Source organism: Ahaetulla prasina, chromosome 4 (assembly GCF_028640845.1).
Source record: "Ahaetulla prasina isolate Xishuangbanna chromosome 4, ASM2864084v1, whole genome shotgun sequence".
Lineage (NCBI taxonomy): Eukaryota > Metazoa > Chordata > Lepidosauria > Squamata > Colubridae > Ahaetulla > Ahaetulla prasina.
In genome coordinates, this window is record NC_080542.1 from 19,068,681 (window position 1) to 19,095,350 (window position 26,670).

Consider the following 26,670-nt stretch of genomic DNA (forward strand, 5'->3'; position numbering starts at 1 on the left):
TATTCTATTCTATTCTATTCTATTCTATTCTATTCTATTCTATTCTATTCAATGTGTATAATAGGGCCGACTATACATGAGACAAGCATTTCCACTGATGGTGTTTGCAGGATTTGGAGAAAAATGGATTGAATCTAGGCTGCAGGATTTCTGTTGGATCATGATTCCTCCCAGAAATTAAATGCATGAAAGTTAGCTATTGACTAAGTCTATGAATAGTATGTGGAAGGATAAATTATTCCGAAATGGATTTGCCAGGAGAGTCATCATCCAGAGGACGGAAAAGTTCTCTTCCAACTTCATGAGCAACCAAGTCCATGTGCTTCCTTTCCTTTGCAACCCCTTGATGACTTGACTAATTTACAGTACACGATAGATAGGCCTCTGAGAAACTCTCACTCATAAAAACAAAAATAAAGCCCAACCCAATCTAATCTGTCAAAAACACAGGCCAGAGAAATTATTCCCTCAGATTCCTGGGAAATGTAACTACAGCTGCTTTTGCCAATCCGCACCAAAGCTGTTTCCTCTATTTTTCCAACATAACATTCTCACATTGGTGACAAATGGGCAGGGTTCTGATCTGTGGTGTAAACAGGAAAGGTGCCAGATAAATAACAATCGCAAATGGAAAAGATTTGAGAAAATAGGATTTTCCTTCAGGCCAGGAAAGAAATTCCAATGAAATCAGATTGTATTTTAATCAGTACTTTGGTACTTTGTAATACAAAAGCTTACTTAGTTTATTTTATAGTTACCTGGCATGGAATATTGTCTTCATTTTTGTTTATGCACAGGTTGGCAACTGCTGTCTTCCAAATATTTGAAATACAAGAGGATAAAAATCTTTGAGAAGGTTCCTGCAAAATTATGAAATCACTTCCAAGGCAATTGAAATTGATTTCACCTGAATTTATTACAGAGTAGCAGTTACTGTATTTAAAAGCTTGAGTCACTTTGGTCTAGGCACCTGGCTAGAAACTAGAAAACGTGAGTTCGTCCTACCTTAGGCATGAAAGCCAGCTGGGTGATGTTGGACTGGTGTGACTCTCACTCAGCCCAACCCATCTCACAGGATTGTTGTTGTGGGAAAATGAGAGGAAGGAGTAATTAGTATATTCACTGTCTTGAGTAATTTATGAAAATAATAAAGGTAGATAAAAATAAAAACAAGTCAATTAAAATACTATTATTTCATGGAAATTGGTGGGTAAAAAGTGGTTGGGGTATTTTATAGTACCAAGTGTGATTTCCCTCCTCCTTTTATAAAAAAATGGCTGATTTATTTACTATTTTATTTTACTTTATTTTTTGGCACACTCTGTAGTTTACAGCGTGTGAATTGGTTGTGCAATTTATGCAGAGTAAACTATTATAATGTGTTTCTCACCAGGAATGTGGAAGAAAATGCTGAGGAACTGTAAATGGTATTAGATCCCAAAATTTTATTTTGAAAGGTGCATCAAGCCTTTTTGAAACCTGAACCGCATTAGCTTGCCTTTCCTCTTCTGTTCTGCTAAACAGGTCGGGAAATAGTCTGATTCTAAGATAAAAAATTGGACTTCTCCATCTCAAGGTAGGGCAGATGAGGAATAACCCAGCAAAGGAGAACTTCAGCCATGTTTATTTGATTTGTCCCCTTCAATTCTTAAATGAGAACCGAAGACAGCTTAATTTGCATGCGGGCTGTATAGGTAGTCTAAGGAGAAATTTCCTGACAGTTAGAACAATTAATCAGTGGAACGGCTTGCCTCCAGAAAGTGGAGGTGCTCTATCACTGGAGGATTTTAAGAAGAGATTGAACAACACTTGTCTGAAATGGTAGAGGGCTTCCTGCCTGAGCAGAGGGTTGGATTAGATTTTCCCTCCAACCAGTGGTGAAATTCAATTTTTTTTTACTACCAGTTCTGTGGGCGTGGCTTGGTGGATATGATGTGGCTTGGTGGGGAAGGATACTGTAAAATCTCCATTCTGTCCCCACTCCAGGGGAAGGATATTACAAAATCCCCATTCTCTCCCCACTCCCGGGGGAAAGATACTGCAAAATCCCCATTCCCTCCCCACTCTTGGGGGAAGGATATTGCAAAATCTCCATTTCCACCCCACTCTGGGGCCAGTCAGAGGTTGTATTTGCCAGTTCTCTGAGCTACTCAAAATTTCCGCTACCGGTTCTCCAGAACCTGTCAGAACCTGTTGAATAGCATCCCTGGTTACGACCTCTGAAGCATCCCCATAGTCACGTGATCAAAATTCAGATGCTTGGCAACTGATTCATTTTTATGACCGTTGCTGATTCAGTTTTATGACCGTTGTCCCAAGGTCATCTGATCAGGGGAAGTCTGTTTCTAGCCTTCTGATCAGCAAAGTCAACAGCGAAGTCTGTTTCGCTTAACAACCGGGTTACTAACTTATCAATTGCAGTGATTCACTTAACAGCTGTGGCACAAAAGATTGTAAAATGCAGCAAAAACTCACTTAATGGGGCAAAACTCACTTAACAAACATCACTCTTAGCAAGAGAAATGTTGGTCTCAATTGTGGTTGTAAGTAGAGGACCACCTGCATTTTGGACCATATTCACCATCTTTCCTAATCATGGATGGAACTGGCTAGAGGAAGTTGCCTAAACATCTGGAGTCCATCAGGTTACCCATCTCTTTGAGCAATTCCAAACATTCGGGGTTGTGATGGGAACTTAGAACGAAGGAAGGAAATGAGTAGTATTACACCTTTCTCATTACGGCACTTCCTTTCTTTCTCGCTTCCTCTTTGCTCTCCTATATGAGAACTTGTGATGTGCCCGGGGTTCTAAGCCACATTTCTGCACCTGGTGACTAAGATTGAGGTTCAAGTCTATATGCAGCAAAGAACTGTCTAAGTGACAACCGCCTCTTTTGTTTTGCTTGCTGATTGTTTGGATTATTTTCCCCGTTGAGCTTTGGCTGGTAAGGCTTTCAAAAAATTTACTTTGTTGTTTGCGCTAATGCACTCATGGTAAACCTTGCTTACATTCTGCATGAACTGCAGCCCTTGGGAATTTGTAACATTTCTATGTTTAACATTGTCTTTAATGCCCCTGCGCAATGTGAACCATAAAATAGTTTAATTTGTGTAATCGGAGCAAATGCAGCATTTGGATCTTTACCAGCTAATATTAGGCCAGGATAAAATCAAGGGCATCTAATAAAGGATGCTGTTTTTAAGACAGCTGCGAATAACCCCTTCTGCTAACATTTTTGTTTTGTGCTCAGTTCATTGTTTTTTGTTTTGTTTTTTAAATTGTGTGAGAGTGCTTTGAAACAATAATGTGTAATGTGAATGAGCATACAGAGGCTTTAAAGAAGTTATATGAGTCACTAAAAAATAACTGAGGAATTTAACACCATCTAAGTAATCTGACATCATTTTTCTTATTATCTAAATTGTATGTGCCTTGGTCTTTTTGAGGAATTCTCTTAAACATTTGCCTGGTGTAGCCAAATAAAATAAAAGGCAAGTCAAGGTTCTTTGAGTGATTGGTATGTGATAATAAAGACAGCAGTTATATTGCTTCATGCTTAAAATACGCAGTTTCTCAAACAGCTCCATCACTAGAGGTTTTCAAGAAGAGTTTAGACAGCCATGTGTCCAGAATGGTATATAGGGTCTCCTGTTTGGGTTATGGGTTGGATTAGAAGACCTCCAAGATGCCTGAGTAGAGTCCGCCGGATTGTCTGGAACGCTACATATCCTCTTCACGACCTGTTTTCCTTGTTACCTTCAGGGAGGGGGCTTCATGGTATCCAAAGTAGAACATCTATTCTAGATTCAGTCACAGTTTTGTTCCATATAGCACTGAACTTGTGCTATATGGAACAAGTTTCCTCTTTCTGCTATGCAATAGAATTTCATTTTTAAGGTGGACCAGTGTGCTCACAGTAAAAAAAAAATGACAATAAAGTTATCTTATTTTATTTTATCTTGCTGATAACATTGTTAATTAATAAATTAAATATCTCTGCAGCTGGCATCTGTTGAAATAAGGAAATTTCTCCAGGAGTCGCTTATCCAAAACTCCAAATGTTCTTCATCAGAACATTATTACTCTTGTGGAGTTATGTAGGGTGTTTTGCTAGATGTGACTGTCTCCCTCCCTACAATCCCCCGCCTCTGGTTAGATGATGAGACTATGTTAAGGAATGAAATGAAATTGGTGTCTAGATATGTTTTTACTTCTGATGATGAACGGTTCAAAACAGAGACTAAACAAATAATAATAATAATAATAATAATAATAATAATAATAATAATAATAATAATTATTATTATTATTATTATTATTATTATTTAATTTTTATACAGCCCTTCTCCCAAAGGACTCAGGGCGGTTAACAGCCAGATAAAAAACAATCACATACAACACAATAAAACCAAAATTAAAAAACTTATTCAATTTAGCCTATAATTTAAATATAAAATACAAACATCGTAAAACCCCAATTAAGATCCTATTAAAACCCATTTTATGCCAGTCCTGCGCGGAAGAATAAATACGTATTCAGCTCGCGGCGAAAGGTCCGGAGGTCAGGAAGTTGACGAAGTCCTGGAGGAAGCTCATTCCAGAGGGTAGGTGCCCCCACAGAGAAGGCTCTCCCCTGGGGGTCGCCAGCCGACATTGTTTGGCTGACGGCACCCTGAGGAGACCCTCTCTGTGGGAGTGCACCAGTCGGTGGGAGGAAAGTGGTAGCAGAAGGCGGTCCCGTAAATATCCCGGTCCTAAGCCATGGAGCACTTTCAAGGTGGTAACCTATTGACCTATTATTTCTGAGATATTTCATTACCAGATTTCTTGATGCCTTCAACACTGACAGAGCTTCTAATGTATGGAATGGGAGAATTCGCTGTGGCCAACTCACTGTGGCCATTTCACCGTGGCCAATTCGCCAGGGACAATTCACCATCGCCATTTCGGTGCAGCCAACTAGCCAGGAGACAGTTCTCCGTGGCCAACTTGCCACAGGACAACTCACCACAGAAAATTCCACAGGGGATAACTCAACAGAATAAATGTTATCCGCCACTGTTTCTTTGACATAATTTCCATTTTTGTGAATTGATGGCATTGAGTTATCGCGTGTGGAATTTTCTGTGGCAGGTTGTCCCACAGCAAGTTGGCCAGTTGTCCTGTGGTGAGTTGGCCATGGTGAGATGACCGTGGTGAAATGGCCAGGGCAAATTGGCTGTGGTTAATATCCTCGGCCAGAGTCCCCAATCTTTCTGATTTGGTAGTCCAAAGGGAAGGAGATGGGAAAGAGGGGATGGTTATGTGGGAGGGGTAGGCGCATGTGCATGTGTGTGCACACTCATGAACACTCATTGCTCGTACAAATGGGGCTGTGAGTGCCTGCAATGATGCTCATGTGAGTAGGGCAATGAGTACCCACAATGCTCGTGGCAATGCTTGCGTGAAAATGAACTCTGAGCACCCACACAAGTGGGGCCATAAGTGCCCATGATACTCATGGTGGCACTCATACAAGTGAGCCTAGGAGTGCCCATGTGAGTGGGACGAAACCCTTGTGATGATCACTTGAGTGGGGTTGTGTGTGCATGCATATGGACACCGGGCCATGACCCAGTAGTGGTCCATGGCCCACACGTTGGGGACCCATAGATTCTCTAATGTACTGCCTTCACTAGAAAAAGTACTTAAAAATTCAGGGAGATTTTCAGAGTTGTATTTACCTTGCAAATAGCCCCAGTGAAGTACATACCATAGTTAATGATCAGGACTTTGTCCTCAGAAGACGACTTATCAGCAGTTCTCAGACCCGTTTAAAATACCTTTTGTGGCCACAGAGTATGGCCACAGACCCCCAAAGATTTAACTGAAGATTTAAATCATAACATTTCTTCATGGATCCCCTGTGATGACATCGCGGGGGGCCCAGTGGTCTGCAGACCACAGGTTCAGAATCAATATCTTATAACATTTTGTATTATGTTGTGAAACGTTTTATATATTTTGCCAAATTTCAATTCCACAGTAGTCATCTGTCTTTGATTTTGGACACATTTTGTAAGTTAGCCCATCTGAGGTACCTTGATTCAAAAAATTGTTGCCCTACAATGCACCGTTTCAGCCCGTTAATGCTCACACACAGACAAATGGGAGAGTAAAAAGTATTGATTGTAAGCCGCCCAGAATCACTGAGAGTGAGTAGGCGGCCATATAAATCTTCTAAATCAAAAAATAAATAAATCATAAGTAAGGAACATCTTGTTTTTGTATTTATTTGCCGGTCAGCAGTAGCTTAGCAAAGAAATAGTTGGGTTTGGTGTTTCAATTAACTCAGAGCATCCAATACTTGGGAAAAGACTGGGAGGTTCCACTTGGCAAGTACAGTCTAAAGTTTGGCTAAACTGCTTGCATTCCTTCCTGTTAAAGTGATCCTTCCATGGTATGTTCAGCCCAAAGATCTCTCTGTGGACATCCTGGATCGTGATTCTCCAGAAAGCAGCCGGAACCCGAGGTTAAAGAAGCGCCACCCATGTTGATCTGAATACCAGAAATATCAGTGGTTTATTTGGGCCTCTTTTTCCTTTTTTTGCACTTGTTAAAAGGGGAATGTTAGCGGACTGGTTTTGGTGAAGGGAAATCTGGTTTTGTGTTTTGTTTACAGCCTGCTTGTCTGAATCCCCCCCCCCCCCGGCTCTTAGCTAGCATCTTTTCTCAGATGGTTATATCTGAAAGGTAGTGAATTGGAGAAGACAGGTGTATTTTTAGAGATCTGGCTTCTCTTCTTGTTGACCATGATAACGGGGGGTGGGGGGGATTCTGGAAGTTGAAGTTCACACATCTTAAATTGGCTGCTGTTGAGAAAAAACTGCTGTAGCATCTTGTTTGTGGTCCAACATTCAAAACAGAACAATTTTGAATTACCATTCTTCCAGTGGTGAAATCCAAATTTTTGTTCTGTGGGCATGGCTTGGTGGCATGGTGTGGCTTAGTGGGGGTGGCAGGGGAAGGATACTATAAAATCCCCATTCCCTCCTGACTCCTGGGGGAAGGATATTACAAAATCTCCATTCCCACCCCACTCTGGGACCATATTTGCTGGTTCTCCGAACTGCTCAAAATTTCCACTACCGGTTCTCCAGAACCTGTCAGAACCTGCTGGATTTCACTCCTGCATTCTTCCTTTTTGCATAGCATTAGCATTGACCAGAAAGTTTTATCTGTCAGCATCCTTTTATTTATAATGTATATTTTTCAACATCCAGAGCAAACTAAGATATTGTGGAGAAGTTTTTGGAGGGGTTTTTCGCAACTAGGAGGAAAAAATGTGTTCTCTGAACCGTTGATAAGATGATAAGAGATAAAAATTAAAGAAAAAAGACAGAACGCAGGCAAATTAATCTAAACTTCTTCAAAGTCCTCTTCTTTGGTCTTTTAAACTAAGGTATAGTTAGTTAGTCCTTGACTTTCAATCAGAATTGAGCCCAAAATTTATATTGTTAAGAAAGGCAGTTAAATATGAGTTTTGCCCCCATTTTATGATCTTCCTGCCACTGTTGTTAAGTGAATCTGCAGTTGTTAAGTGAATCTGGATTTCCCTCATTAATTTCGCTTGTCAGAAGCTGACTGAGAAGATAGTGATCACAGCTATATTAAATACATGCCAGTTGCCAAGCGCCCAAATTTTGATCACATGACTGGGGATGTTGCAATGATTGTAAATATGAAAATTGGTAATGTCCTTTTTTTTCAATGCCATTGTAACTTTGAACAATCACTAAATGAATGATTGTGAGTCAAGAAATGCCTGTATATGTAGACTAATAACCCAGAACAATAGCTGGCTACAAATGAGTTGTAGAGTTATTGTCATTGTAGGCAGTCTAATATTTCTTTTGGTTATGTCTCAAGCACAAAGTCACATAGCCCTTGACTGTAAATGGAGGCATTCTAGTAAGTTTCCTGGCTTATAAATTCAGCAATAATTAGAGAAGCACACACACCCTGCAATTAGGGTTGATTCATGGAGTTCTTGGTTCTCTCTGAGCTTGGTTGATTTTTTTTTGCAGACGTTTCATTACCCAGACTAGGTAACATCATCAGTGCTGGTAAGGAGTGGGGTTTGCTCTCAGTTTATATTTTAGTGGTGGTTTGCCCTGGAATGGTCTTAGAGGTTCTTTGGCTGGGCTGTTTACTGTTGGCTTGTTTGGCCAACAGTTTCTTGATTGGGGTATTGTTTACTTGATTGTTGGTCTAATGTTAATCTATGCTCATCTGGATGTTGAATGCTGGTGGAGAGGTGCTGAGGTCTCTTTGTTCTCCCTTTTGACTTATTATCTCTTTTGCACAGTCTATAGGTGGTATTCATGTTTGCCTATTGATAGCCAGTGCCAGGCTTCTAGAAATTCCCTAGTATTTTGGAACTTGGCTTGGTCTAGGACGGTCACAGTTTCCCAATTGAAACTATAGCTAAGAACTGATTCAAATCCATTTTCCCTCCCTGCTATAGCCTACATTCAGGAGTTCCAAAACAAACAATTTAGAAAAAATACTCCACATTTGAGAACTTGGACAAAGTTATTTTCCTTCTGGTAAAGCCATTGTCCTTTTGGTACACAGCAGTGATGCCAACAATCTCTAGGAGCAATCGCATGAAAGACAGCGATGATCCATGACTATTGGTTCACTGCCTTTCTACTTGGAAAATGCCCTTGGAAAGTCAGTGAATTACCTAGAAATGGTGGGAAAGAACAGATGCATTCCAGTGGTTCTTTTTTTTTTTTTAATTCCTTCCCCCCACCCTTCTGTCTGGAGTATTGTCTCTGGGTCCTTCCTTTTTCCCATATGTTACACGTGTAGTTCTTACAGTTGCTCTTGATCTCATGTTCTTAATCACCGACTAGGAAATATACTATTTCTGCTTTTGTTGGTTTGCTACTTCCACTCATCCTGACTTCTTGTAGTCCTGATTTAAGTGTGCTTTTTGATTCTCCCTTTCCAGCACAGATGAGGTTGGCTAGCAAAAACCAGATCTATCTGGTCACAGGAGGCTGTGGTTTCCTGGGAAAACATCTGGTTGAAATGCTTCTGGAACAAGAACCCAAACTTTCCGAAATACGGGTCTTTGACTTGCATCTGGATCAAAGTATGCGCAGCTGGGACAGAGGTGAGTCAGTCCTTTTTTTTCTAGGCACAAGGAAAGTGCGCATACCTGGTCATTGGTATGTGCTCACTTGGATTAAATCATCATTATATCTCTTGAGTTGTTCCCCTGTTCTCTGAAGGATTGTTCATTTGCATCTCCAGCTCTGTTTCTGAGTTTGGGACTGAAACTCCACTTATTATATCTCCATGTTCTTTGTTTGTGCAGTTGCTAAGACATGTCTGACTCATTGCGACCCCATGGCAGCAGTGAAATGCTACTGGTTCGCACCAGTTTGAGCGAACCGGTAGTGATAAAAGTTTGAGTGAACCAATAGTAAAAAAAAAGCTATCGGTTCATCCGAACCAGTATTTCCAGCTGTGCCACACAATTTAAATTCACTAGAAAGCAGGAAATACTAATTTCTAGAAAATCTAAATTGCTCGGCACAGCTGTTGCCTCCCCCTTGCTGTTTTACTTACTTTCCCAAGCCTCCTTTTTCCGCATGAAGCGCGTGTTTGGCGTGCAGTGTGCATGTGCATACATGCGTTTGGCACACATTGTGCATGCACAGCATGCATTTGGCACACACTGTGCATAAGCAGGCAGGGAACCGGTGGCAAACCAGGGAGGATTTCACCACTGCCCCATGGACCAGAGCATGCCAGGCTTCCCTGCCCTCCACTGTCTTCATGTTCATTGCATTAATGACACTATTTAAATATCTCACCCCTTCTCTTCTCCTTTGGCCTTCCATCTTTCCTAACAGCAGGGTCTTTTCCAATGAGTCTTCTAATTTGGCAGCCAAAGTATTTGAACTTCAGTATCTGTCCTTCCAAAGGACACTCAAGAGTTGATTTCCTTCAATTTGGAGATGGTTTTTTAAGAATAATTAAGGCAATTTATGGAGAGCAAACAGCACAGATTATAATCAATGGTAGCTTAACAGAACCTTTTAAGATTGCGAAAGGAACAAGACAGGGATGTCCTTTATCACCATTATTGTTTATTTTAACTCTAGAACCATTATTGGATAAAATACGAGAAGTAAAGGAGATAGAGGGAATTAGAGTTAGACAGTATGAATATAAGTTAAGAGCTTTTGCAGATGATTTGGTGATTACTTTAACAAACCCTATAAATTCTAGTAAATCTTTGTTGGAAATAATTGATCAATATGGGAATGTCTCAGGGTTTAAGGTAAATCAGAAAAGACAAAAGTGATAATAAAAATATGGCCAGACAACAGAAAGAAAAACTAGAGGAAGTAACAGGATTTGAAATTGTAAAGAAGGTTAAGTACTTAGGGTTTATATTACGTCATCAAATGTGAAATTGTATAAGAATAACTATGAGGTTTTATGGCAAAAGTTCAGAAGGAGTTGATTGTTTGGAAAAATTGCAATTATCTTTGCTGGGGAGAATTGCTGCTAGTAAAATGAATGTTTTACCTAGATTTTTATTCCTCTTTCAGATGATACCAATAATTAAGAAAGATAAGAATCTTGAGGAATGGCAGAAGGGAATTAACAAATTTATATGGGAAGGTAAAAAGCTAGGGTTAAAATGAAAATAATTCAAGATTCTCGGAAAGGGAGGTTTAAAATGCCTAATTTTAAATTATATTATGAAGCAGCTGCTCTCTCTGCAATAAGTGATTGGTTTAATTTAACAGAGGACAGAATTTTGAATATAGAAGGTTATGATTTGCTATATGGATGGCATGCATATTTAATTTATGACAAAAAGTGGATAAGGCCTTTAAAAATCATGTGCTAAGAAATGCCCTTCTGCGTGTTTGGAAAAATACTCTTATAAACTAAATTATAAGGTTCCTATATGGGCAAGTCCTAGACATACAGTAGAAAATATAAACATAGAACAGAATCAGGAAATGATTACATATAAAGATCTTTTGTATACTGAAAGAGGTAATTTGCAGTTAAAATCTCTGCAAGTATTAAGAGAGGAAGGGAAAAATTATACTTGGTTTCAATATGAGCAACTACGTGCTAGATGGAAGGGAGATCAGAAAATTGGTATAGAGCAGAACGAGGGAAATTTGGTAAAGCAAATTAGAAATCAGTCTCAGGAGCATATAAAGAGATTGTATAATGTGTTACTTGAAATAGATTCTGAAAGGGACTTGGTAAAAGACTGTATGATAAAGTGGGCACAAAATTTTCAGGAGCCAATATTATTGGAAACGTGGGAAAAAATTTGGGTTAGAAATGTTAAATTCACGCAGGCACAGAATCTGAGGGAAAATTTTTATAAAATGTTTTATAGATGGCATCTAGATCCTAAAAATTTTCGTGTATGTATCCAGAAATGCAAGCAAAATGTTGGAGATGTAATTGTGATGACGCTACATATTTTCACATTTGGTGGACTTGTAAGGACATAAAGGCCTTTTGGATAAAAATTTGGTGGATTTTACAAAATGTTCTGAAAAAGAAGATAAAGTTCCTGCCGCAATTTTTCTTGTTGGGAATTATTACGGATTGTACAGTAATTGAGACTAAATTGATTTTAAATCTAATAACTGCAGCAAGATTACTAATAGGACAATATTGGAAGAAAAAAGAAGTACCAACAATAGAAGAATGGATATTGAAAGTTGCCAATTTGGCTGAGATGGCGAAGATATCAGCCTTTTGAAAGACAATACGCAAGAAAGATACTTAAAGGAATGGAAAAATGGATTGACTATATTCAACGTAGATATCAGACTAAGAGTTATCAGACTGTTTTTGAATGATTATGATGTATTATTTTTGATTGCTTTTGGGGGAAGTTAGGAATTGATGATTGTAGGGGTACAACTAAGTTGGGATGAAAATTTTTTAGCATATGTTTGTTTTATTTTTAACTATACCTTGTGCTCGTTCCGGGAAGTCGGGGGGGAGAGGGGGGTTGCGAAGGGAGGGGGGAGGAGGGGGGGAAAGGGGGAAAAAAAATTTTGTAAAACTTTTTGAATAAAAAAAAAAAAAAGAGTTGATTTCCTTCAGGATCGACTGATTTGATCACATTTCATTCTGAGGGACTCTCAAGAATTTTCTCCAACACCATTTATTTATATCCTGCCCTTATTATTTTTACAAATAACTCAAGGTGGCAAACATATCTAACACACTTTCCTCCTCCTATGTTCCCCACAACAATAACCTTATGAGGTGAGTTGGGTTGAGGGAGAGTGATTGGCCCAATCATCCAGCTGGCTTCCATAGCTGAGGCAGGACTTGAACTCACGTTCTAGTCTGGTGCCATAACCACTAGACTAAACTGGCTCTCTAACAATTATAGGAGGCACTTCTCCATGAAACAAAACAATAATTTTATCTAGGATCCCTTCTGCAAACCGCTGTCCAGTACAAAAAAGTCTCTCCATCCCAATATCCCTGGCATGGGTGTGATAAGCATTAAAGGGATGACAGCATTACAGGGGAGGCATTTTTTTTAAAAAAAATATTTTGTGTGGGATTTATTTAGACTCTTCATTTCTAATGATTTTAAGAAGCAAATGAAATTTGTGAACTCATAGAACATTTGAATCAAAATCCGGGTCCTTGAAAAACTTTGTACCCCAAATTGCTGGTTAAATATTACTTGCCAATGCTTGGCAGTGTGGAGAATGTGTTTTAGGTCATTTTCTTTTATTTCCAAGTTATTACTTGTTAGCATTATTAGTTTTATATTTATACCATTTGTTCTTCGGAAAGAGCCCAGGGCAGAGTCCAAAGGGAAAAACAACATTAAAACAACCTTCAGTAAAAATAACTTAATAAAAAATTCAGCAGTAAATCAATCTGGCTAAAAAAAATAAAAACTATATAAAAACTGGCCAATAAAAACTATAAAAATATAGCTATTAAAATAGAATTTGCTTTAAAAAGGTAATCTAGCCTTTGAGAAGTTGTTGTTCTATCTTATTCTTCCAGATTCTCTTACAGAGGTTAAATTGTAAGCTTTTATATAAGTGGAAAAATAAAATATTATTCCCACCACTTTTGGTGATGAATGTACCATATTTTTCGGACTATAAGACACTCTGAAGTATAAGATGCACCTAGCTTTTGGGGAGGAAAACAAGGGGGGGAAAATCTGCCTCTGCCTCCCAGCAATTTACCTCCTTGCAGCAAACAGCAAACAGGCTGGTCAGCTTCAGCACAGCCTGATTTAGCACAAGCAGCTGATTGGTAGTTGGATCGGCCTCCCAAATACTGCCTTATCAGCTGTTCAGGCTGCAGACATTGCCACTGTCACCGCCCATCGCTGCTGCCACCTATAGCTGTCTCTGGGTGCTCCATTTTCAGCCTCTGCTGTCCCATTTTCGGCCTCTGCATGTCCCATTTTTGGCCCGTTCCAGGTGGCGGGGATCGCCACCACCCATCCTTGCGTGGAGGACACGTGGAGGCTAAAAATGGGGCGTACAGAGGCTGAAAATGGGGTGCACAGAGGCAACAGGCGGGAGCGATGCCTGCAGCCTAGAACAGCTGAGGTCGATCCAACTGCCAATCAGCTGCTAGTGCTAAATCAGGCTGTGCTGAAGCTGATCAGGCTGTTTTCTGTTTGCTGTTTGCTGCAAGGAGGTAAACTGCTAGGAGGCAGAAGCTGAAGGGTGGGGGCCAGCAGGTGGGCAGGGCTTCAGCAATATTCGCTGTATAAGATGCACAGACTTTTCCACCCACATTTTTGGGGGGGAAAGTGCTCTTATACACCGAAAAATACAGTATGTTTTACAGTCTATCAACCCAACAATGCTAATTTTCTTTTAAGTCTTTGGATGAGATCCTGTTCTTTAAATGACGCTGGCATCTTCAGATACAAAGATCCTCTTTTTTTCTTTTTTTTAAAAAAGGCAGCTGGTTTCATTTTTCTCTGTCTTCAAGCAGTCTCTTCAAAAATAAGCTTACCAGTAAAGTCTGTATATATGATTTGTAGCTTGTAGACATAAAAATGCATACTGGCAGCCAATAATTCATTTTTTCCTCAATGGCTGACCTTTGAATCACTTTGGCACATCTGAAATTGTCACGTTGGGGCATATTTTAAAAGAAATCTTATATTTATGTTTGTCTAAAAAAATAAAAAAAATAAAAAATGCATACTGGCAGCCAATAATTCATTTCTTCCTCAATGGCTGACCTTTGAATCACTTTGGCACAGCTGAAATTGGCACGTTGGGGCATATTTTAAAACAAATTTTATATTTAGAAAATGGTAACCTTGGAAAGATTGTTGCGACAAACCAAGCCCCTGTTGGCTTTCTTGACCAAGAGGAGTCTTAGCCTGAGACAATATAACTATTTTAAAATTCTTATGGTGGAACTTTATGTCCTATTCAGAATAAGCATGCTTATAACTCTAACTCTTGATTTGTGAATAATAAAAAAAGAAAAGAAACAACATTGGGTTTATAGTTAAGATGAATTGACAATGGAAAAACTCCGGTCTTCAGTCATGGAAGTTTGGGACATCACCCAGTCCAGAAGGTGATGTCCAGAAGGTGATGTCTTCCATAAAAACAGCGAAATAATATGGCTTATTTTTATCACTGAATTGCCCTCTGACAACCTCACAGCTGCTGACCAGCTGTTAAAAGCACAATGATATCCTGAGATGAGATACTGCTCTAAAGTATATTAAGAGGGTTCGGTCACGCAAGGAAGTGCTTTGCCCTCGTTAGGACCTTTGTGATAGAAGAAACACAAAGCCAAGCCAGCGGCAAATATATATGTGCGTATGAGAGAAGAAGTAGAGAAGAGTCAGAGCTGAAAAGCAGATGGTTGTAGTTTGCTCTCAGACACACGCCTGGCCTGCATCCCTTTTCGAAAAAGTATTTTTGGCAAAGTGCAAACCGCCTTCAGTAGCTAGCAACTCTGTAGAGAGATGATAAACGGGAAGAAGGGAAAATATGGACAATACAATTTTTTCATAAGATTACTGCCTAGGATCAACGCCCAATAGGATTGGCTTCGGCTGAGATGGCGTGAACTCACATTTAGACCCTTTCCTCTTCTGATTTTGCTGCAAACCAGCTTGGTCTCAGTCCAAGACAAGTCATACTCAGCCTGAAAAATGTATTTAACTTTGATTCTAGGAAGTGAAGCCCATTAAACTCCATCAACTTTGCAAGATGAAAACAGTTGAATAAAGAAATTGCAGCACAGGAAAGCCACTGAAGTCTTTTGGGTCAATATTCAATGCTGTAGCCTTTAATTTAAATTCTACACTGTAATATATCATCATTAGATACCATCTCTTTCTCTGCAAACAGTTGGCTTATAAACACACTCAATAGGCGCATGCCCCGGAGTTGGCTGGGGAATTCTGGGAGTTGAAGACCTCCAGGCTTAAAGTTGCCAAGGTAGGGGACCCCTGCCCCAGAGGCTTGTGAATGCTGACCAGCTGATCATGCAACCCATTGTGTGTCATTTCTTTTGGCCATTGAAGGATGCTTCGTACTGTTATGTGACATTCTTCGCAATAATTGAAAAGTTGAAGCTCATAACACTGGGCTTCAGTCCTTGGTTTGATGGTTTAATTGGGGGATGAATCAAAATTCAAACATGCTTGGAAAGAATGCAGATTGCAACCCTTCAAGGTAGGCCAGGTCAGGAAACAGACTCTAACCAGAATTCTGTTATTAATATCAGCTGTAGTAACAAAAACTGATTTCCCCTTCACTCCCCCTTTTAGCCCCCTGAATGATGTTAGAACAAACCTGAACTAGGCTGAAATCAGATATCCTTGGAAGTGTCATCTCTGCCTTATTTCTCTGTGGTTCTCTACAGAGATGTACATGTAATGTAATACAGTGATTACAATAATGTAATTACCTTTAATGTAATAATGTAATACAGCAGGACGTAAACCTTGGGACAGATGGACTTAGCACTCCAAATGTCTGTAGGATTTAGTTCTTTTACAAGTGGGCAAAATGAGGCCTAGAGATTGTAAAAACAATTATACATAAGTGAAAGACTTGTCTATCAATGTGTCTGCCTATCTATGTGTCTTTCTATGTCTGTCTGTCTCTGTCTCTCTTGTATCTATATCTCTATAGTTTTATGCTTATGCTTATATATATGCTTATATATCATATTGTTATTTCATGCTTATACTTATATATACTGTTGTGACAAATAAATAAAATAAATAAATAAATAAATATCTATGTATCTATCTCTATTTGCCTGCCTGCTCCCCCACGTCCATCTATCTATCCAGCCAGCTATCCTCCAGCTATCAATCTATTTATCCATCCATCATATCTCTGTCTCTCTTCTATCTATCTATCTATCTATCTATCTATCTATCTATCTATCTATCTATCTATCTATCATCTGTCTATCTATCTATCTATCTATCTATCTATCTATCTATCTATCTATCTATCTATCTATCTATCTATCTATCTATCTATCTATCTATCTATCATCTGTCTGTCTATCTATCATCTATCTATCTACCATCCCTTCCTCCCTTCAGCTATCATCTATCCATCCAGTCATCCATTTCCAGAGGGAGGTTACTTACAACCAGACAATTAGCCCAGGAATACAGTTAATTCTCAACTTAAAACAGCTTAATAAGGGTTCTTCACCTAAATGCTTCTAAAACATCTAGGTCCTACCAGGTTATGGAAGATGGTATGAACTGTAGAGGACCTAATAGCTATTAGGGCCAGTTGGGAGGAGCACTTGAAGCATTTCCAGAAAGTAGTGACTTGTTTAGGTTTCACTATAAATCCAGCTGTCATTGAGGGGTTCATGGCAGGTCATTGAAAAGAGAAAGTGAAGGTAATTCAGGGAATAAAAAAAGGATGTGAGATTATTCTTAAAGATGGCTTATTTCATATTCCATTGTTCAACCAGATTACATGTTCTTATAGCTTGGCTAGCAGATCCAAACCAAGCTAACTAAGCTAAGGTGAACAAGACAATGTCAGGAAGGATCTGAAGATGGAAAAAGGTTAATTTAACTGTCCATTATCAGAGAACGTTCCTATGCTTTTTTAAATGACCAGACTATGAAGGAAAGAGACTGAACACAATAGAACTGGGTCATATAATGGTCATTTGCAACCTTCCCAGCAAGCTTCTGATAAAAAAAGTCAATGGTAGAAGCCAGATTCGCTTAATGACAGCATAAGTGATTTAACAGCTGCTGTGAACCATGACAAAAAGGGTCATAAAATCAGGCCTGACTTACTTAACAACAGCCTTAACAACAGAAATTCTGGTCACAATTGCAGTCATAAGTCAAGGACTATCTATGTAATGAGCTAGGGTGCATCTAGAAATCAAGCTTGTCTTGAGGGCTACCAGAAAAACAGAAAACAGAATAACAGAGTTGGAAGGGACCTTGTAGGTCTTCTAGTCCAGCCCCCTGCTTAGGCAGGAAACCCTACACCACTTCAGACAAAAGGTTATCCAATATTTTCTTAAAAACTTCCTGTGTTGGAGCATTCACAACTTCTGGAGGCAAGTTGTTCCACTGATTAACTGAAATTTCTCCTTAGTTCTAAGTTGCTTCTCTCCTTGATTAGTTTCCACCCATTGCTTCTTGTTCTACCCTAAGATGCTTTGGAGAATAGCTTGACTCTCTCTTCTTTGCGGCATCTCCTGAGATAATGGAACACTGCTATCATGTCTCCCCTAGTCCTTCTTTTCATAAAACTAGGCATACTCGATTCCTGCAACCATTTGTATGTTTTAGCCTCCAGTCCCCAAATTATCTTTGCTGCTCTTTTCTGCACTCTTTCTAGAGTCTCAACATCTTTTTTACATCATGGCAACCAAAACTGGATGCCGTATTCCAAGTGTGGCCTTACCAAGGCATTATAAAGTGGTATTAACACTTCACATGATCTTGATTCTATCACTCTATTTATGCAGCCTAGAACTGTATTGGCTTTTTTTGGCAGCTGCTGCAGACTGCTGGCTCATATCTAAATGGTTGTCCATTAGGACTCCAAGATCCCTCTCACAGTTACTTCTGTTGAGGAAGATACCACATATCCGGTACCTGTGCATTTTGTTTTTCCTGCCTAAAAGTAGAACCTTACTTTTTTCACCAATGAATTTCATTTTGTTAGATATAGCACCTAATGTTCAAATCTGTCAAGATCCTTCTATATCTTCTGGAGTGTTGGTCTATTCCTGCTATCTTGGTGTCATCTGCAAATTTGATGAGTTCCCCATCTATCCCCTTGTCCAAGTCATTGATGAAGATGTTGAAGGGTGCTGGGCCTAAAACAGAGCCTTGGGGTGCCCCACTGCATACTTCCCTCCAAGGTTCCTGTAGCTTCAACACCTTCTATCATTTCATCTCTGTTAGTGAGAATTAAGTCCACCATGGCTGATGTCCTTGTTCCCTTTCGTTTCGGGAAACGAAGTTGTCTGCTAGGGTTGTTAGGAACCTGTTGGATCTTCCACTTGGTGCAGAGTTTGTTTCCCTGTTGATATCAGGATAGTTAAAATTCCCCATTACTATTGTGATGTGCTTCCTACATACCTTAGTTAGCTGTTTAGCAAAAAGTTCATCTATTTCCTCCTTTTGGTTGGGTGGCCTATAGCAATGTTGGTGAACCATTTTGGCACTGAGTGCTGAAATGGGAGCGCATGCACACACGCATGTGCATACATGCAGGAAACTGGAAGAGCAGCCATCCAGTGTGCATGTGTGTGCTGGAAAGATAATCTTCCAGTTTCCGGCATGTGCGTGCAGCAGACCAGTTGGCCGGGGTGCATGCGTGCACCGGAAACCGGAAGATTACCTTCCCGGCGTGCACATGTGCACTGAGTGGCTGCTCTTCCATTTCCGGTGCTTCCACACATGTAAAGACCAGCTGGCCAGCGCACTGGAACCCAGTAGATCAATGGGCAAAAGCTCGTGCGCCCGGAGAGATGGCTCTTTTATGCACTTCCGGCACGCGTGCCATAGGTTTGCCATCATGAGTCTGTGTTCAAGACTGTGTTTTTGAAAACCCCAGGACCCCAGAGGTATATAAAGGTGGAAGTGTAGCTTCTGTCCATCTGGAGAAAAAGAAACAAGTGCGAGGCCCTCTCTGAACTGAGGGCCTAGAAGATGGGTGGACGGAAAATGAAACAGATCCATGGAACAGACCTGTTTTCAGGAATAGCCATGGAAAAACCCTGACAGCTGGGTTCTTGGCAGATGTTGAGAGCGTGCTGTCACGGCAGGATTTCCTGGGAGGGCATCAGAAGGTTTCCGTTCTACGCAATGGAAGAGGAAGAGTGAATTATTTTCTGAACCTGATAAATCTCCATAAAATCCAGGGAGATTTTGTTTTGTTTTGTTTTGATTTTTGTTTTCCTGTTCCCCTGGCCACTTTGTCACCTCAAAGCCCCACCAGAATTTTCTTTCTGTTAAACATCAGCGGGATCTGAATTTCTGCCCTGAAAATTCATCAGTCTTGAGCCACCTGCAAGACTAGCAACTACGAGCTATTATCACTACAAGCAGTCCTCGGCTTAGGACCACAACTGAGCCCAAAATTTCTGTTGTTAAGTGAGACATTTGTTCTTTTTTGCCCCATTTTACAACCTTTGTTGCCACAGTTGTTAAGTTAATCATTTCAGTTGTTAATGTAATGCCAGGATTGTTAAGTGAATCTGGTTTCCCCATTTACTTTGCTTGTCAGAGAGACACAAAAGAGGATCCTGTTTAGTGACCTGGGGATACTGCAATCGTCATAAATATATGAGTCAGTTGCCAAGCTGCTGAATTTTGATCATGTGGTCGTGGGGATGCTGCAATGGTCGTAAGTGTGAAAAACGGTCATAAGTTACTTTTTTTTTGTAACTTTGAATGGTCACTAAATGAACTGTTGTAAGTCGAGGACTACCTGTACATCTGCTACTATTATTACTGCTGCTACTATTTTTTTGCACATTGTACAAATTCAGCACAGGATAGCACTGGAGTGAACAATGTTATGTGAATGTCTATGGAGATTCTTAGTCATCCAGGTCATGACTGTCCCAAAATGCTTTTTCTTTTCCTTTTTTAATATTTTGAATAAGAAAATGTACATTTACAATATGTGTATAAGGAAAGAAAAAATAAAAAACTTTTTACAAAATGCTTTTTTAAGAGGGAACTGGACTTTCTAGTTTTTCTGTTAAGACGTTTCGCTTCTCATCCAAGAAGCTTCTTCAGCTTTGAGTGGATGATGGAGAATAGAAGCGGTGAAGAAGCTTCTTGGATGAGAAGCGAAACATCTTCAAAGAAAAAACAGAAAGTTCAGTTGCCTCTTTAAAAAAAAAAAGCACCTTTGGGACAACCATGTCCTGGATGACTGAAAATCTCCAGAAATATGTCCCATGCAATCTTCCAAGGGACAAAAGCTAATCATATTTTAATCATGGGAAGCGTTTGGAGACTTTTAATCTACATTCTTCCCTTGTCTCTTTCCAATTTAAAATGGTGGGTAAACAAAATTTTAAGTCACTTACCTGTCAGAGGGAGGTAATAAATACATGACCTTGATTATAACAGGGTTTAAGAAATCCTCATAGCCCGTTCATACACAGACTGCAACCAGAATTTTCTGCACTAGTTTTTTTTCCCGTTTTAGGATTCTACAAGTAGTCCTCCACTTATGACGGTCATTTAGCACCCGTTTGAACTTACGATGGACTCACCAAAAACTACTTATGACCTGGTTCCAAAGTTCTGACAGCTGGATGCCCCTCGTGGTCATATGACTACATTTTGAACACACTGCAGCCAGGCCATATTTATGGCTATTTGCCGTGTCCTGTAATCACATGACTGAAAATGAGTCATATTTTTTTGTCAGAATCCAGGGTTTATTTCCAATTTCCAGCAAAAACCCGTCCATGTTGAGCAATGAGTTTGCTTAACCACTAGGGCATTTGCCTTATAATTGCCATGTGTGGTGTTCACCTTATAATTGCCATGCTTAACGGCTTCTGCAAGAAAAGGCCACAAAATTGGATTGATCACATGATTACCCTGTATACAACCATCATGGCAGTGGTAATTATGGCTGTAAGTTGAGGACTATCTGTATTGCAACCAGTTCATTTCCAAAACAAGTCAGGTCAGTGAACTAAAAGATTGGTAAAAGATTGTTCTTCCAAATCTATATATATAAAAGCTAAAACCACTCATGCATTAATCATGAAATCTCTAGAACCGTAAAGCCTACAAACTTGAAATTTGCCATGTATGTTCTTCTTGGCTTCTAGGTGCTCACTAAGAAAGGATTTTTCAAAATGACCATCAGAGCATTAGTATTTCCTATATTATTATAACATGCTTGGATGCTAATTAGTTAGATGCTCTACTCTCCCTCCCAACTTGAAAATAACTCTGGAGAAAATGGGATAGCATAGGAGACATTTCTGTGGGGCAAGGCTGAGGGAGAGAAGGGTATAGGATAGGGGAGGAGTCAAGCTGTAAGTGTCGATTTATCAAGCCAGATCATATAGTTTTGTAGGAAGCACAGGGATCCAGCTAGTACACAATAATTAAACATTTATCCATATCCAATTTGCAGGTAATTGCTTAGTACTACAGTTCAGGCTATGCTTGTTAACTTTGTTCTTTTGTTCTTAGATCTAGTTCATCAGATTTAGGATGAAGCTTGGCTTTTTGATTAAGAGGCCCATATCAATCTTGCAATTAATCCACTCTCTTCCAATGAGAAGAATTTCAGGCTCCTAATGCTCAAGAGACTCTGTTGCCAGCCAAGCATTTGGCAGCAGTGTTGTTGCAACACAAGCTGCAAAATTAATGTTGCTCTCACAGGATTAGCCAGATAGGAATCACAATCACACAATCAGAGGAGCTAATTCTATTCATTTACAGATCACCCTTGACTTACAACAGTTCATTTAGTGCCCATTCAAAGTTACAATGGGACTAGGGAGGAAAAAGGGGGTTTAAGACTATTTTTCACACTTAACAATGCAGCATCCCCATGATCGTGTGATTTGCATTTGGATGCTTGACAACCGGTTCACATTTCTGACGGTCACAGTGTCCCCAGGGGAGGGGCTTGGGGAGGTCTTGCGGTCCCCTTTTTGCGACCTTCTAACAAGCAAAGTCATTTGGGAAAGTCGGATTTGCTTAACAACCATGTGACTAACTTAAACAACTGCAGGGGTTCATTTAACAAATGTGTCAAGGAGAGTGGTAAAAATGGGGCAAAACTCACTCAATAAATTTCCCACGTAACAACCTAAATTTGGGACTCTGTTATGGTCATAAGTCAAGGACTACCTGTATTCTATTTATTGTAAAGCTACATTGACAGAGTGTTGCAAAAATGAAAGTATAATCCGCCCCCCTCCTTTACATCCTGAGAAATTAGGGAGGGTGTTTCCTTGGTTTTTTTTTATTTGCATTTATATCCCGCCCTTCTCTGAAGACTCAGGGCAGCTTACACTATGTCAAGCAATAGTCTTCATCCATTTGTATATTATATACAAAGTCAACTTATTGCCCCCAACAATCTGGGTCCTCACTTTACCTACCTTATAAAGGATGGAAGGCTGAGTCAACCTTGGGCCTGGTGGGACTTGAACCTGCATTAATTGCAAGCAGCTGCTGTTAATAACAGACTGTCTTAGCAGTCTGAGCCATCAGAGGCCCTTGTTCCTTGTCCACTATCTTGCTGCTGGCTATGCTGTTTCTTATCTGATTGCTTCCTTGATAGCGTCTCTCCACCCATTCTTCCAAGGCCTCTCCCACATACCATTACACCAAACTGAGTTTAAAAGTTCACATTTCTGACGGTCACAGTGTCCCCAGGGGAGGGGCTTGGGGAGGTCTTGCGGTCCCCTTTTTGCGACCTTCTAACAAGCAAAGTCATTTGGGAAAGTCGGATTTGCTTAACAACCATGTGACTAACTTAAACAACTGCAGGGGTTCATTTAACAAATGTGTCAAGGAGAGTGGTAAAAATGGGGCAAAACTCACTCAATAAATTTCCCACGTAACAACCTAAATTTGGGACTCTGTTATGGTCATAAGTCAAGGACTACCTGTATTCTATTTATTGTAAAGCTACATTGACAGAGTGTTGCAAAAATGAAAGTATAATCCGCCCCCCTCCTTTACATCCTGAGAAATTAGGGAGGGTGTTTCCTTGGTTTTTTTTTATTTGCATTTATATCCCGCCCTTCTCTGAAGACTCAGGGCAGCTTACACTATGTCAAGCAATAGTCTTCATCCATTTGTATATTATATACAAAGTCAACTTATTGCCCCCAACAATCTGGGTCCTCACTTTACCTACCTTATAAAGGATGGAAGGCTGAGTCAACCTTGGGCCTGGTGGGACTTGAACCTGCATTAATTGCAAGCAGCTGCTGTTAATAACAGACTGTCTTAGCAGTCTGAGCCATCAGAGGCCCTTGTTCCTTGTCCACTATCTTGCTGCTGGCTATGCTGTTTCTTATCTGATTGCTTCCTTGATAGCGTCCCTCCACCCATTCTTCCAAGGCCTCTCCCACATACCATTACACCAAACTGAGTTTAAAAGTTCCCCACATTTCTCCTCTAAAACTTGGGGTATTGGTGAATATCAAATGCAAGTGGTGTTGCAAAAAGGGATTTAAGGCAGGCCTGGGAAAGATACAAAGATAATTTGATTAAAATAGTTTTGCTTTTTGCTTATGTCCAAAATTTATGCCATACTTCTTAGCCTGAGCAGCTTACATAGTAAGGTAGTCCTCTCTTTAATATACTGGTAGTTCTTGACTTAAACAGTTCAATTCAAAGTTACAACAGCACTGAAAAAAGTGACTTATGACCATTTTTCACATTTACAACCATTGCAGCAACTGACTCCTATTTATGACAGTTGCAGTATTCCAGGGTCATGTGATCCCCCTTTGTGATCTTCTCACAAACAAAGTCAATGGGGAAGCCAGATTCAGTTAACAACCAAGTTTCTAACTAAACAGCTCAACAACTGCCTTGATCTCATCTTCTGCAACAACTCCAACTCAATTTATAGACTAGAAATTAAAGAACCTTTTTCCAACAGTGACCACTGCATGATTGATTTTCGTCTCAATATACGTCCATACTTAGATTTCAATAACAATAGTATTCCCAGCTACAACTTCAAAAAAGCCAACTACGATCTTATAAACAACCATCTTTCATTTTTAGACTGGCAAAATCTGTTTGCAACCTGCACAACCGCTGAAGACCACTATAGAGTTTTCCTACTTGAAATCAATAAAGTCATTAAACTATATGTACCACAAATGACCACCATGACCAGGAAAAGCAAACTACTAAGCAAACATATCAATAAAAAAGCTTCAATCAAAAAAAAATTCCTCTGGAAAAGAAACAAAAAAGGCTATGTAGCAAATTTCAAAAACCGCTACAAAAATATATGCAACCAAATAAAAACTGAATGCACAAATTACCACACCAAGCAAGAAGAGGACCTTCTGCGCACAAACTCCAATCGTGCCTTTTATAATTTTGTTAACAATAAACTTAAAAACTCAAGATCCATCTCACCACTAAAAGATTCTATATATAATGACGAAACAGTTAAAGCTAACCTCTTCAACATTTTCTTTGGCTCAGTTTTTGTTAACAGCAATAACACATATCCGACATTCCACAAACGCACCAGCATTGAATATGATGACTTAACCCATATAGATTTCACAGAAGATAACATTGAAAAAGCTCTTCATAACTTGAAACCATCGCTATCTATTGGACCTGATGGACTATGCGCATACTTCTTAAAAAAACTTTCCACTAATATAGCAGAACCCCTAAGTATAATCTTTGACAAAGCTTTCACTACCAGTTCCCTTCCCAAACTTTGGTCACTAGCCACAGTCATCCCTATCTTCAAGAAAGGACACCCCAGCTTAGTTGAAAATTACAGACCGATCTCTCTGTGCTGCGTCACCTGCAAAGTCATGGAATCAATCATCAACCAATCCATTACCTCACACTTAGAAATTAACAACCTACTCTCCAACAAACAATTTGGTTTCAGGAAAAAATTATCATGCAACTTACAACTTCTTCACTGTAAAAACATATGGACTACAAATCTTGATCAAGGCAAAACAATAGATGCAATCTACATAGACTTCTGCAAAGCTTTTGACTCAGTAGTATACGATAAACTTCTCCTAAAACTAAAATCCTATGGCATTTCAGGACCCCTTCACAAATGGATATCTGCTTTTCTGTCTAACAGACAAGAAGTGGTCAAAATTGGCAATGCTCTATTAAATCCTGTACCTGTCAAGAGTGGCGTTCCTCAAGGCAGCGTCCTTGGACCAAACTCTTCATACTATACATTAATGATCTTTGTGACCATATCACAAGTAAATAGTTTGACATCGTCAGCAAAGACGATGCTGACGATGTCAAACTATTTAACACCATAGACAATGCATCTATCATCCAAAAAGACCTTGATCATCTAACCACTTGGTCTAAAACTTGGCAACTCCAAATCTCAACCAGCAAATGCTCAGTCTTACATATTGGAAAAAAGAACCCAAACACTAAGTACATACTTGATGGACATTACCTTACAGATGACCCCCACCCCGTTAAAGAGCTTGGAGTTTTCATGTCAAATGATCTAAGTGCCAAAGCCCACTGTAACTACATAGCAAAAAAGGCTCTAAGAGTTGTAAACCTAATCTTGTGTAGCTTCTTTTCCAAAAACACTACACTACTAACCAGAGCATACAAAACATTTGCTAGACCAATTCTAGAATACAGCTCGCCTGTTTGGAATCCTCACCACATCTCTGACATCAATACAATTGAACGAGTCCAGAAATATTTCACAAGAAGAGTTCTCCATTCCTCTGAAAACAACAAAATACCTTATCCCACCAGACTTGAAATCCTAGGCTTAGAAAACTTGGAACTCCGTTGCCTTCGACAAGACCTAAGTTTAACTCATAGAATCATCTATTGTAATGTCCTTCCTGTTAAAGACTACTTCAGCTTTAACTGCAATAATACAAGAGCAATCAACAGATTTAAACTTAATGTTAACCGCTTTAATCTAGATTGCAGAAAATATGACTTCTGTAACAGAATCATCAGTGCTTGGAATACTTTACCTGACTCTGTGGTCTCTTCCCATAATCCTAAAAGCTTTAACCAAAAACTTTCTACTATTGACCTCACCCCATTCCTAAGAGGACCATAAGGGGCGTGCATAAGCGCACAAACGTGCCTACTGTTCCTGTCCTATTGTTTTTCTTTTCTTCTTCCTATATATATATAGATGCTTATACCTCCCAATATTTACTCATATATATGTTTATATACTATATAATCTTTTTATATGATGTTGTGACAAAATAAATAAATAAATAAATAAATAGCTGGAAGTGATTCACGTGACAACCATGGCAGAAAAAACAATTACTACCAACCTGTTTTCCATTGAGGACCTGTATACTGTACGAGTCAAAAAGAGGGCTGTGAAAATATTTACAGACCCCTCGCATCCTGG

General features: G+C 39.5%; 1 protein-coding gene across 11 annotated transcripts in view; it reads left to right on the forward strand.

Moving 5' to 3' along the window:
- HSD3B7 (hydroxy-delta-5-steroid dehydrogenase, 3 beta- and steroid delta-isomerase 7) overlaps positions 1 to 26,670 on the forward strand; it is a 121,163-nt gene that overhangs the window by 54,758 nt on the left and 39,735 nt on the right. For 10 of the 11 annotated variants that reach the window (XM_058183501.1, XM_058183506.1, XM_058183504.1 and 7 more), the window contains one exon: positions 9,000 to 9,164. In XM_058183501.1, the coding sequence (XP_058039484.1) occupies positions 9,000 to 9,164 (165 nt within the window). Of the gene's footprint in view, positions 1 to 2,786; positions 2,946 to 8,999; positions 9,165 to 26,670 lie in introns of those variants that run through there. The other variant, XM_058183505.1, reaches the window with a different exon arrangement.